Genomic DNA, 14416 nt, shown 5'->3' on the forward strand with positions numbered 1-14416 from the left:
ACTCATTCTAATAAAAACAGAAATATTCATATAGTAAATACATGAAAAATGCTATTCAATCTTTAAATGTTTCCATCATTATATTTGCAAATTGCAAGTAGTAACTTGTATAAAATGAATGATAATTATAAATCGGATTAACATGAGTATAATTAGAAGATTGTTCTGCATGAGTAAAATAGAATTTATATAACTGATAACTTTCTTAAATGATATCACTCAAGAATAAATTATTTGTTGCAGTAACTGTTGATCGTTAAAATGTTTAGTTGAATCAAAATGTATTCTCTATCTAATGTGGGACTAAGATCATGCATAGTATCGGATTATAGGTTTGTGAGATTATAGCCCATTTTAGATCATCCTTGGGATCTAGACCTTTCAAACTAGCCTAAAAAGATCATGAGATCCTAACATCTGGATCATAATCTTGACTATGCTTGTATGGTGTCAGGTATATTAACCAATTGAGATGTAGTTGATAAAGATGCTATTCTTCTTTTTTGTGCTAATTCCAAAATGCAGCATCAACTTTTATAGTTTTAATAAATCTAGTATAGATTTTCATTTTTAACAAATATATGCATGTATTTCCAACCGTGTAACTAATCTAACCCCCCTCAATTACATAAGCTCTTTGATGAGTTGCCCTATTATGTCCTACACTAGTTCAATATTTTTAAACACAATTTCATAATTTTAATTATGTAAATTATTATAATTTACTAATGTTTACAAAAAACAAACAAACTATATGACATATTAGAGCATTTGCAAGTGTAGCATGGCAAAGTGATTTCACAATGTCACATGGTACTAATCTATTGAATGATTAATTAAAAATTTGTTTATAAAGTTCTGTAGGTTTGATTCATTGCACGTGAAAAATAGGTGCATAGATTTGTTAAAATTCAGAGTTAATGTTATTTGTTAAGACTTTAAAGTCCAGGTTTGATATTTAACTAACCTTTGTTTTTTTTTACATCCATAATAAACACTGTAAATAGGTTTCCAATTGCTACAATATAGACATGGCTATAATATTTGCTTTTATGCATGATAAAAAAATGCAATTAACATTGTGAAATAATCTTTCTCTTTGTGTGTATTTGGATGGATGGAATTATTAACTTTTTATTCAGTATGAATACCAAGAAATTACTTGAACAAAGTTTTGGATAAGAATCAAATAAGTTATTTTACCTAATTGTGTTGGGTATCAATAAATTAACAAATAATTCAGAATAAGTATCATATTTGACTTTTGGACATTTAAGATTTCTGCCACGTTTTTTTTGGGCGTGTCTTTCAATGCATCTGAAATCTAAACATAGCTGATTTAAAACAAGTAGTAATTGCAGGCCTGAATATTTTAGGTGTAAATAATACCTACAAACATAGAAGCTCATTACCACTCTGTAATTGGTCATCAGTTTGAATTTGTTTCTTATCTTTATTTAATATCTCTAGTTCTGTTCTTTTACAGACTTGAAAATACACTAAACTATGGTCTGGAACGAGTTTGGGCTGTAGGATACATGAAAGGATCAAGGAGGTATGCATTTTGACTCATGCCTTGATTATTTGCTTCACGTTCTATTATGCATTGCTTTTTGGAGATGTTTTATTACAAGGTCGACTGATGAATTATGAGTAATACATTTTTATCAACGTTCCTAATTCTTAGTAAATTATTAAATATGGTTGGTTTGTGAGCTCCTAAATTTACTCCAGGAATTCTGTTTTTCTTTTGTAGAATTATTTTCTCACTAATTATATTCATGAGTGTGTTTCAGAATTGTAATAGGATATGATGAAGGAACCATTATGGTAAAGATTGGCCGTGAAGTACCAGTTGCAAGCATGGAAAGCAGTGGAAAAATCATATGGGCAAAACATAATGAGATTCAAACAGTTAATATCAAGTCAATAGGAGCAGACTTCGAGGTTAGTTCTAATATGTTCTTATGGAAGATTTGAAGATCCTGAGTTCATGGAATTTATTCTGTCTACAGGCTACAGACGGTGAAAGATTGCCTTTAGTTGTCAAGGAGTTGGGAAGCTGTGATCTCTACCCACAAGTAAGTTTTAGCTGAAAGCTACAATTTTACAGATAGACATTTCATCATCACTTGCTCATTCAGTGATCTCCAGTTTATATGAGAAGAAGTATTCACCGAAGAAGCCAAAATTTTGATGCTTGAAGTAGCCTTTACATAGCTATAAACTACTAGTTGTATAACAAAATATAATAGAATAATATAATTCAATACATCTAATAACTTAAGGATTTTCATTAATCTAGCACAAAGGCTTATCCATCCACATTTGAAAATGGAGGCAAAACAAAGAAACAACAACCAAGCTTTATCCCACTAGATGAGGTCGGCTATATGGATTCTCTTACACCATTGGGTAAAACAAGGAAAGGAATAGGAAAATATTGAATAAAATACAAGTAAATGCATTCTAGTCAACAACATGAGTGCAACAACATTACATTGAAAAATACTCCCAGCTCAGCAATATAAGTGGAACGATGACATTACGGTTAATTATAGCACAACAAGAACCATCAAGTGCAATGTTAGGAACCCAAAATTTAGAATGGAGGAACTCATAAAACACAGAATTGTATTAAGGTTAACACAAACAATCGGGTAAAGAAAACTCTCTCTACCAGCCCAAAGCTAATGCTTTCATCAAAGCCAATGCTTTCTTCTCACAATAATACTTAGATCCCCTCCCCTCTAACTTCCCACAAACTTATAATCACACATATTCTAAAACATGCTAACATAACTACCACAAAGATATAACTGACTCTAAAACATTATATATTAATTCTGTTCAGACCCCTTTTTGGGTTTATTTCCCTCATGATCCAACATGTTTCACCCATGATCCAGCACTTGGTCCACATTTGGAACTTGGTTCCTATCATTACCGCCTACTGCAGTTCTAGCCTTGTCCTCAAGGCTAAGATAAGAGAATTGAGTTCTAAGAGTGAAATCATCCACCTACGTTGTGTCAATCGTGCTCTTGCCCTTCCATTTGACTAGTCATTGACGAATCACTTCACCATTATGAACAATGTCTCTACTAGCAATTACATATTCTGGTTCCACATCATCTTCTAGTGCTACCTCCAATCCATTAAGTAGATATGCTGGTACATTGTACTCTCTAATAGCTTTCTTAGAGTCGTGAATTTTATTAGAACCTCATCTTGTTGTTGTACTTGTTCTACCCATTTGGAAAGACTAATCCAATTTTTTCTTAATTGAATTAGGCCCTATATAAAACTCCCCAAACTAGTGCTACCTTGGCTGAAATTGCTCCACAACCTCTCCTTCCCTAATGCCTTTTGTGGGATCACCTCTTCCTCTAGCAATTCCGCTTCAACATCCTTTGCCATGCGTGCATTAACTGCCCTCTAAACAGTGGATTCAACGTTCGAACTCTTCTTCTGATATGAGGTAGTAATCTACTCAGGAAATAACCAATATATTGCTCTTCTGGAAGACGCGAAACTTGTGAAGAAATCAACTCAAAAGCTTCAATAAATTCTTCTATTCTTCCACATTTCCAGTATGTTTTAATATTGCCAATTCTTCAAAAGGATTCTCGTGTCTACGCCTTCCATAATGAGCTATGAGAGCGTGTTTAAGCTTTTCCCAAGTTAGATTAACTTCAGTCTCCTTAAGAAGATTAAACAAATGAATTGTAGTGTCTTTTATACTTGTGCCAACTTGACCTTAACTTCATCAAAAGTATTCTGGACTTCAAAATAAATCTCAGCCCTAGTAATCCACACTATTGGATCCTGACCGTTAAACATTGGTAATTCCACTTTCTTAACAGACATCTTGTACTCCTCCAATTGATCACTTTGATGTTCTTGAGGCTCAGATTGAGATGACTGATTAGCAGAAATGGATGCCCCCTTCAATGGTGTGGTTGCAACCTTGATTCCTAATTGCTTGTTGATCTCTTGTAAAAGAGAACCATGTTGTTGTACTTCAGACAACAATCGTTGCATAATACCTCTGATTTCTTCCATACTTATTGTGTCACCATCCTCTCTTCCAAAACATTTACCCTATCTGACATCTTTGGCATTTCTTCTAAGCATACAACCCTTCTTACATCCGGCAAGTCAGACCAATGTTAGGAACCCAAAATTCAAAATGGAGGAACACATAAAACACGGAATTGTATTAAGGTTAACATAAACAATCTGGTAAAGAAAACTCTCTCCACCAGCCCAAAGCCAATGCTTTCTTCTCACAATAATACTTAGATCCCCTCCCCTCTAACTTCCCACAAACTTATAACCACATATACTCTAAAACATACTAACATAGCTGCCACAAAGATATAACTGACTCTAAAACATAAACTGTCACTATATATTAATTCTGTTCAGACCCTTTTTGGGCTTGTTTCCCTCGTGATCCAACACGTTTCACCCATCATCCAGCACTTGGTCCACATTGGGAACTTGGTTCCCATCATGCAACAACACTATTCCGCAAATGCAATCACATATACATAATTGCACCAATAGCTATGCAATTTCCAATTTGAAAACTCGTAGATCAGTGTGTGAAGAATCAGTGGGTTTCTCCTGCACTTTACCACAAAGATACCACTACCTAATACCTCAATAGCCTGATAATATCGTGTCCAACACACCACACTCATCAGTTATCAATTGAGTGGCTACCAGTATGGTTGCTCACAACCTTTTCTTTTGAACTAAACATTCAATCTATATGTCATAGGCCCTGATAGTACAGCTGATTATGCAACATGCTCAATGTGATGTCAAACTATATCAAAGTATCTTACACTAAATGTGACGTGAAACTATATCAAGGTATCTTACACTAACTCGACATGCATGATATGTCAACTATTTAGCATGAATCGTATAACATGGCATATAGCAACATCTAACTTATGTATCATTTTGATCATAATAAGAAAAGTTGTAGTGAACATGAATCTACAACAGAGTAGCAAACAATGTAATCATGAATCTGTAACATGATGACAGTCAACAACAGAAATGACAATTCTCATGTAATAGTAGCTACAGGCATGGATCAATGTAATCTTTCATATGAGTCAACATAACATGATTCAATAACATTCACATTGATTACTAAAACCTACATAGATTATATGATTCCAACCAATCCATGCAATCAGTGATAGTCAATGACATTATGATATGGCGGCCAATGGGCATAACAGTATACAAAGTAGCAGAACAAACCAATCCAATGACAAATGAAATTAACAGTTTATTTTTGTGGAGTTTGGTTTGTTAACCATAACTCAACTCAATCACTTGAACTTTACCCTAACCTAAAGATGAACTAGGTCTATCAAACAACTCAAGTTATCTTTCCATATTTTCATTTTCAGTCATGTATAAAATCCGACACATGTATAATTCAGTTCAATACACTTGCAGTATAGCTACATAAAAAACTACCAATAAGCACAACAATCCTTCACCATTTCAACAACAACAACATGAAAACCATACAAGATAGGCCATCATCACACACCACACCCAGGCCTTACCATCAGTACCAATGCTGCAACCAATAAACTCAAGTACCATATTGACTAATATTATACATGCCTAACTCAACATAGGACAAATAAAATATTAATCAACACATGGACCAAATCCAATTTTACATATCTGATCTCCATTCAACCAAGAAAACAGAACTAGGTGAAAATGAGAATCAGCCGATCCAAATTCCCTAACGATCAATATTTGTGGATATTGATGGAAAAACAAAATTGATATGAAAAATCTTGATCACTTGTGCGGGATACTATAAAATCTCAAACCAAACCTCATGATCCCCAACTTCTAAATGACATATCTCACACATAATGGACCATAAATTCAAACACCCTGCATGGATCATAGTTGGTTTTCAAATATTGGAAGCTTCTGCTACATACTATGGCCAACTAACTCAAATTGATGGCATAGCTTCACATTCCATAAGAGGGGTAACAAATTCTATCTTCATTCATAACATTGTCACTTTGTATCGAACCTTCTGAGACTCATAGTTGATTGTTGACACAAACAAATTTGCTGCCTTTGACCACATTTCACTTTCACATCTCAACACAATCTGATTTATCAATAGAAATCCGTGCTTCAGCTACCATCTGCCTTCTTGGCTTTTATCTTTACTATCAGTTTCCGAATTAAATTAATTCTTTTCAAATGTAATCTACAATTTTTTCTATTCCAATTGTATAATGTACTCCACAAAAAGGTTAAAAATGATGTTGTCTTTGGCCTTCCATTTAATCAAACAATCTTTTGGTAAATTGATGATCTTCAGTGCAATATATTCTTCTGGAGTTACCTAAATAAATTGCTTTAGTATGATAAGTAACTGTTATTATTTATGCATGTATTTGTTCCCTTATTTCTACAGATTTTGAAACATAACCCAAATGGAAGATTTGTTGTCGTCTGTGGAGATGGAGAATATATTATCTATACTGCATTAGCTTGGAGAAATCGATATTTTGGATCTGCTTTGGAGTTTGTCTGGTCTTCTGATGGGGAGTATGCAATCAGAGAAAGTTCATCAAAAATTAAAATTTTCAGTAAAACCTTCCAGGTTTGACCTTTATCTTATGAGTCAGAATTTTAAAAATCCATTCGTTAGATAAATTTACCTGCACATATACACAGCACAAATTACCATGGATAGTCAAGAATACGTTTTAGTAAATTCTTCCAGTTTTACTCAGTTTCAACAATGGTTCTCTCTGATTTTCATATTCTGGAATTTAATTTATTTAGTTATCTTGTCATGATGTTGTTCCATATTCAGATTTGCATGACTACCTCCTCTGTCCTGTTTCTTCATGCTGTAGAGCGTTATATGAAGTATTTAAACTTTTTATTCCCTGTTTTTTTTTTTTTTTGACTGTGATCAACTCTTCTAGGAGAGAAAAAGTATACGGCCAACATTTTCTGCTGAACATATTTATGGAGGTATTCTATTGGCAATGTGCTCCAATGACTTCATTTGTTTTTATGATTGGGCTGAGTGTAGATTAATACGTCGGATTGATGTCAGTGTTAAAGTAAGTTCATTGCTTCACTTCTTGTATGTTTCCTACCTTTAATCTGGTTTCTCTCTTAGCTTTGTTGATTGCTGCAGAAACTTTACTGGGCTGATAGTGGTGACCTTCTGATCATAGCAAGTGATACATCATTCTACATCCTAAAGTACAATGTAAGTTAGCATACCTGTTTTTTCCCTTCCACAAATATTTTACAAATATATAAATATACTTTTTTACCTGCATTTACTTTCTATTAATTTCCTCACAGTATATTGAAACTGTTGTGTGCTAATTTATGCTAAAACTCAATGAAAACTAATGCTGGTCCCAAGCTTTAATGATAAAGGTTGACAGTTGCACTAGCCTTGACAACTAGAATTAAACAATATTATAACCTTATCAACATGGATTTTAACAGTAGTTGTGAAATAACCCATATAGAGTTAAAAAAAAAAGGGCAGCCCAGTGCACGAAGCTCCCGCTATGCGGGGTCCCGGGGAAGGATCCATTGTACGTAGCCTTACCTTGTTTTTTGCAAGAGGCTGATTCAAGGATTCGAACCCGTGACCTTTTGGTCACAAAGCAACAACTTTACCGTTGCTCCAAGGCTCCCCTCCCATATAGAGTTCAATGACAAGAAAATACTCATGTAGCTGATCACATGTGATGTCATGTAATACTCATTGCTAGTTGTTGTGGACCATGTGATCATTGTATGCTAATTTATGGTGTTTTCCTTTTAGAGAGATGTTGTGTTCTCTTACCTAGAAAATGGTAAGCCAATCGATGATGAAGGGGTTGAAGATGCATTTGAGCTTCTTCATGAAGTAAATGAACGTGTTCGTTCTGGTATGTGGGTTGGCGATTGTTTTATTTATAACAATTCTTCTTGGCGACTCAATTATTGTGTTGGTGGAGAGGTAATCTTATACTCTGTTTTCTTTAGTTCCATGTCATTTGATAGTTTACACTGTGGTACAAGGTTATTGATTTTTGATCTTTAGGTCACCACCATGTTTCATTTGGACCGTCCTATGTATTTGCTGGGATATATTGCTAGTCAAAGCCAGGTGTATCTTATTGACAAAGAGTTCAAGTAAGTTGGCTTAAGTATCAAGAAATATTTTCGTTTTTTTACTGTTTACTTTGCCTAAAATTTTCTGTTCTTTTCAGTATCTTGGGCTATACATTACTGCTCAGTTTGATTGAGTACAAAACTCTCATTATGCGTGGGGATTTAGAACATGCAAATGGAATTCTGCCATCAATACCAAGGGAACAACATAATAGGTAGATGAATCTCTCCAAGATTTCCATTTTTTCTTGACATGTATTGGAAACATGAAATGCTTGTAGAGTTGTTGCAGAGACACTGACCATTCTCCTATTAATATAATTCTCTCAAATAGCTCATTCTAATTCTAAATTCTTGCGGATGTGTGTTTCTGATGCCAGCTTCCTTAATATGGAAATACAGTTCTCTAGAATTTGCTTATATTTGCATTAATTCAAAAGTCATGTATTATCAGTTTAATATGGTAGAGTAATTGTTTTCAGTTTGGCACTGGATTGTTAATTAGAATCTTTGATTTAGTGTGGCTCATTTCTTGGAATCTCGAGGCATGCTGGAGGATGCTCTTGAGGTGGCAACAGATCCTAATTACAGATTTGATCTAGCTGTTCAACTTGGTAGATTGGAAATTGCAAAGGTACTAACCTACTTGTTCATTTTATTCACTGTCCTTGAGTGTCTGGTTTCTTTTAGCTATAATTCTTATCCACACTAGAATTGCTGCTTTCATTGCAGGTGATTGCTATTGAATTACAAAGTGAATCAAAGTGGAAGCAGTTGGGAGAATTGGCTATGTCTACTGGAAAAGTATCATGAAACCTTTAGAATTTTAGCTAAATTTTGTTACCTGGCATTTTAGTTTGCTGTGGATATGGTGTTTCATGTTGTGGTGGGGGTGGTTATGGTCCTGCCGACACTCATATTTCTGTAAATTTGTCAGTTATAATCAATAATATACAGGGTAGTCGGGAATGAATAGGTTGGGAATATTACCCTCTACTTCAGGGATGAAAAGAAAATAAAAAAAGAAAAACATTTGTTACTGAATAAAATAATCATGAATATTAAATATTAGGGTGACAATGGACTAAAGTTCACTGGCACCATGAGTTTCTATTCGCAGAATGCCAATTGGATACCCTTACACATTGCTATAGTGGTAAAAAGAAATATATGCAATAAAAATTACTGAGAAGTATCCTAATGGTTCTTAAGCCTGTTTTATCCTCTCTAGTCCTCTGCAAGTTCATAGCAATATCCGTGCCACTTGGACTGGCATTATTCCCCTTCAAAATTTGCCCAAAGTGCCACATATGCATCCCAAGTGGTTGCTTTTTAAAAGCATTATCCTATTTGTTAAGCATGGATATAGTTTCATATCTCCTAAAATGTGAAATTAAACAGAGCATTTTAAGATATCACTGAGATCAAAATAGAATTAAAATGGTAACAAGGCAATCGTTCATGGACGCGGTGGAATCATGCCTGATGGTGATTATGTGGTGGCTATCTTGGAGGGTAGCCTTGTGGAAGTTCCAACATGTAATGAGATGGGCTGTTGAGGGACATCATTGGTGCATATTAATGAAACCTAGGTTGGATGAAGTGTATGGGTTGGGGTAAGCTTTCTTTTACTTCTTATTCTTCTTCCTTTTTTCTCTCTCCACCTACTCTTCGTAGTGGTAGGTACTCATAGGGACCCCCTTGTATTCACAGATACGTTGATCATGTTGAATGATCCTAAATAATCCAATTAGTCAAAATTGACAATGATACATTAAACCTTCTAAGCCCCTCTTACAGTTTCTTTAGAAATTGTATGTCACACACTTAGTTTCATCCCTGTGTTGGATATCTTATTCGTACATAGCAATAAACATGAGTGCAAGTAGAGAAGAGTGGCTTATTGAAGACTATGGTGTGGTGGAAACCAGTCAAAGCAAATGCGAGAAGAATGCGAAGATATTTTGATTAGTTAGTTTCTTTTGATATGACTTGTTCTGTCTGAGATGAGCTTTTGGGACTCTAGGATCAAGCTTGTTCACATTAAAATGCTTCTTATTTTTCACATTAAAATGATTCTTATTTTACGTCTCACTAAGATTGGCTGGCGAGCTTTTTGACAATACCGTAAAACTATTGGGATTCTGTCAGATTTCGTGTTATATGCTTTATCTCATGGCATAACTCAACTATGATAGTATTTGACTACTCCCAGCATAGGATTGTTATATTTGCTGGTACTCCCTGCTTGTGCACATTACATGTTTAGTGGTATAGTCATTTATTTTGGAAGTATTTGACTACTCCCAGCATACTAAAGTAGAGCAACAATTTTGGAAGTTTTTTGTTAGCTTAGTATTGTTTTGGACAATTTGTTATAGTGCAATTGTTCACTAGATTTCCTTGGTTCACAGCTAGAGATGGCTGAAGAATGCCTGTTGCATGCTATGGATTTAAGTGGATTATTGCTCCTTTATTCTGCTCTTGGTGATGCTGAAGGGATAACTGAACTTTCATCTCTTGCAAAAGAGCAAGGAAAGAATAATGTGGCATTTCTTTCCCTATTCATTTTAGGTAAATTGGAAGATTGCCTTCAGTTATTGGTGGACAGGTAATTTAATTTGTAGCTGTTAGCAACCAATCTGCTATGTATATATTTTTTTTCCTGCATCATAGTTTCTTGCACACTATTAAACACCCATGTTTTGTAGTAATCGCATTCCAGAAGCAGCACTAATGGCAAGATCATATCTACCAAGCCAAGTCTCAAAGATTGTTTCAATTTGGAAAAAGGATCTTAGTAAGGTATGCTTCTTTTTTTCACCAATCTCTTTTTTCCAAGTTATTTTTCCTTTAGTTTTAAGCTATATTTGAGGAAAAAGTTGGAGATGTTTATTGCTTGATCTGCATAAGTTTACTTAGTAATGTTCTTATCAAGTTCGCTCATTCTTATCCTAACTCTTAAAATTTTAAAGGTCAATCCAAAAGCTGCAGATTCTTTGGCTGATCCTGAAGGGTATCCTAATTTGTTTGAGGATTGGCAGATTGCTCTGGCTGTTGAAGCAAATCTTGCTCCTAACAGGTTTTTAATAGATCATAGGTTCTAAATTTTGTGCATCACACTTATCAGAAGAAAAGTTATGTTTATCCTAAAGGTTTTGTTGATGATGTTTGGCTATAAAAATTATTTTCTAATCAGCAAGACTAGGATGCTACAAATTTGTTTTTCTTCTTTTGCTCGCATCCTTTTTCATTATATGCTCAATCTACTATGCTTATATATTTGTATTCTAATGAGTTTGCTCATTTATTTATTGACTTGAATATATTTGATTAAACATACAATTAAATTACATATAATGTATCCTAAGTATGTATTGTGATAATGTGAATTTGCATCCTAAGGAGCAAAACAAAGCCTTATTTTTACTAAGGTTGTGCTGGTTAAGTCTGGAACTTGAATTAGAAAAAAGTTGATTATAAAAATTTTCTAATGCAACAAGGATGAGATGTTACTTATTTGTTTTTCTTCTTTGTGGAGAAAAAATCTGGTGTCTATTTACTGTTTTTATCCTCTTCCTTGCCTTCTTTCTTTCCTTCTTCATTCTCTTCCTTCATCGTCATTACGATTGATCTACCTATCCATATTGTGTGCTGATACAAATCAGCAGTCATCCAGTATTGCTCCAATCAGGCACTGATACCAGAAACAATATTTTAAACTTTGCAGTTACTCGTTTTGCATTATTTTGAATGGATGAAAGTGGAGATTGCATCACATGAGTTGGTAATATTGAAGTGATTCTCAGGTCTTTGATCAATTAGTTTTGAATGCTTTTGCAGTTACCTTACTTGCTAGACTTGAATGTTTTTGAATAAATACTTCTTTGAACTCAGTTAAGTTGTTGTGGCATGTTATTTTTGAATGCTTGTACAGTTTGTTTGTTTTATATAACAAGTGTTTGTTGGAATTAATACTTCTTGGACCAAGATAAGTTGTGTTGAATGTTTTTTTTTGGAATGCTTGAGCAGTTGCCTCACATCTTGTATTCAAACGTTTGTTTGATATTTTCAATAAACAGGGGTAATTATCCTCCTGCTGAGAAATACTTGGGCTATGTGGACAAGTCAAATATCAATCTTGTGGAAGCCTTTAGAAGAATGCAAGTTGATGAAGAGAGTATGCCCCTTGAAAATGGGAGTTATGATTATGAGGTATCTACACCATGATAACTTTTTTTGTTGTTTCTCATACCATAATTTCTAGCTCATATTATACCAGATAATTATAGAATTGTTCATTTTTGGATTACTAGGTGAAACATGAATTAGCTTCATGTTGAAATGAAATTACAAGTGACAAGCTGTGGTATAGAAGCACAAAGATAAGAATGCAATGTACAAATGCAGAAAAAATTTAGTCGGAGAAGAATGTCTTACTTGCTAATTAAAAAGGATCTAAAATCAGCGACAATGAAATTTCAGGAGAATGGGATGTTAAATCTTGCAGCACTATCACTATTTTGACTAGCGTTAGATGACATTAGGATAGTGAAAAAAAGTTCAATTTTATGAGTACAAAATAAGACAAAAAGGTTACCTTCTAATTCTCAAGAAAAGCTCAAAAGATTTCTCAGGGAAACAAAATTATTGATTATTTGCACTGCTGTCAATTTGCTTACACCTAATTCTTACATTATCCATTGTTATATAATTTGCAGGTGACACAGGAAGATCGGGTAGAGGATATTGAAGAGGAACCTGTTGAAGTTGATGTAGATGATTCTACAGACATTGCTGTCCTTGTCAACGGGAATGAGGGTGAGGAACAGTGGGGTATGAATAGTGAAGGATCCTCAGCCTAAATGCAATTGGTTCAGCCTCTGTAAAATCGAATTTTTTTTGTCTGGTGATTAATTGTTTGTCATTTTCATTTTGCTTGTTTTTCCTAGAAGCATTCCAATACCTAATTACATGACATCATTAAAGCGACTAACCCAATTCTTGGATAATACTCAATAGTGCTAGCTAGTACATGATCGAGCTGCTTACATATGAGCTGAAAGAATATTGGAATCGGTGGCTGGTGGGAAACTTCTGTGAGGTTAGGCTGGGTCGGTCATCTCTAGGATTAGTTAGTTCAAAGAGCTGAATACCTAAATTATCAAAAAAAAAAGAAGAGAATATTAGAATAAGTTCCTCCTTTTAGTTCTGCGTGGCTAGTAAGATGGTACCTAAGAGCCTAGACATTTTGGATTGACTGAGCTTCCTTGGGCTTCCCCATGGTGTCAGAGTCCATCCCTTACTCCTGCGATGATGGGATTGGGAAGCACGAAAGAGAATAAGCTTCTCTGTGTGGTCCTATATGGTTAGGGCATATTTAAATATCAAGAAGTCTCTCACGAGTTTGACATTTTGAGTTAGAATGAGCTTCCCTTGAGCTTCCACCTCAGAACTAATTCTTCCGTATTTGCCAATTCTGATTGTTGGTATCGATTTTATTTGTAAAGTTTTTGACCTTAGTCAAAATACTTGATTCAGTTTCAACACTTTTGCAGTTATGTTGTCTGTAGTATGCTTGGCCTCTTTCTGTTTCTGCACTGCAAATAGGAAAGTTCAAGAAAGAAAATATATTGCTTCAACCAGGCTTTCTTGTCAATTACTGCTGGTTATCTAGATTGGGTTGGCTTTAATAATCTTTAACGTTTTCTCTTTTTGAATTGTATGGCTATTATTGTCATGGCATTTTCCCTCTGCATATTATACTAAATTCTATCACTGATTCTGTTTTCTTTTTGTTGATTTACCAGTGCTAACTCCACATGGATAGCATTTCACAAGGCAGGTATTTTCAGAAGCTAATGAAGTTCATTTCAGCTTCCTCTTATATCACTTTGGTGGTTTTATGAAATGTAATTTGTATATGCCAAAAATAAAACTATGCTATGTCTTCTACTAGGACTTTTGTAATATAAACTTGCAGACATAGTTTGCAATCTGTTCCGATCTTGGTCCGGGTTTCACATAAAAAAAAAAAGAAAAATCAATATTGGCTCTATCAATAAAAAAAGTTATAATTTAGGTGAAAAACATACAAAATGAAAAGAAAAAGGATGAATAAATTTTGTTTGTTGAACAAGACCAACAAAAGATCTGATGTCATTACTTATATCCGTCCACCTCTCACACGTCCATGGATCGTGGTTGGCCAAC

At 34.4% G+C, this 14416-nt stretch overlaps 1 protein-coding gene across 4 annotated transcripts in view; it reads left to right on the forward strand.

Moving 5' to 3' along the window:
• Positions 1–14201, forward strand: part of LOC122031840 (coatomer subunit beta'-1-like) — a 30261-nt gene extending 16060 nt beyond the window's left edge. For 2 of the 4 annotated variants that reach the window (XM_042591018.1, XM_042591021.1), the window contains 17 exons: positions 1487–1555; positions 1797–1947; positions 2016–2081; positions 6486–6674; positions 7006–7146; positions 7224–7298; positions 7872–8048; positions 8133–8224; positions 8302–8418; positions 8723–8837; positions 8936–9007; positions 10618–10814; positions 10915–11008; positions 11179–11285; positions 12286–12418; positions 12925–13112; positions 14014–14201. In XM_042591018.1, coding sequence (XP_042446952.1) covers positions 1487–1555; positions 1797–1947; positions 2016–2081; positions 6486–6674; positions 7006–7146; positions 7224–7298; positions 7872–8048; positions 8133–8224; positions 8302–8418; positions 8723–8837; positions 8936–9007; positions 10618–10814; positions 10915–11008; positions 11179–11285; positions 12286–12418; positions 12925–13068 — 1939 coding nt within the window. In that variant the 3' untranslated portion in view covers positions 13069–13112; positions 14014–14201. The remainder of the gene's footprint in view (positions 1–1486; positions 1556–1796; positions 1948–2015; positions 2082–6485; positions 6675–7005; positions 7147–7223; positions 7299–7871; positions 8049–8132; positions 8225–8301; positions 8419–8722; positions 8838–8935; positions 9008–10617; positions 10815–10914; positions 11009–11178; positions 11286–12285; positions 12419–12924; positions 13113–14013) is intronic. The other 2 variants (XM_042591019.1, XM_042591020.1) reach the window with 2 other exon arrangements.
• The last annotated feature ends 215 nt before the right edge of the window (positions 14202–14416 follow it).

Source organism: Zingiber officinale, chromosome 11A (assembly GCF_018446385.1).
Source record: "Zingiber officinale cultivar Zhangliang chromosome 11A, Zo_v1.1, whole genome shotgun sequence".
Lineage (NCBI taxonomy): Eukaryota > Viridiplantae > Streptophyta > Magnoliopsida > Zingiberales > Zingiberaceae > Zingiber > Zingiber officinale.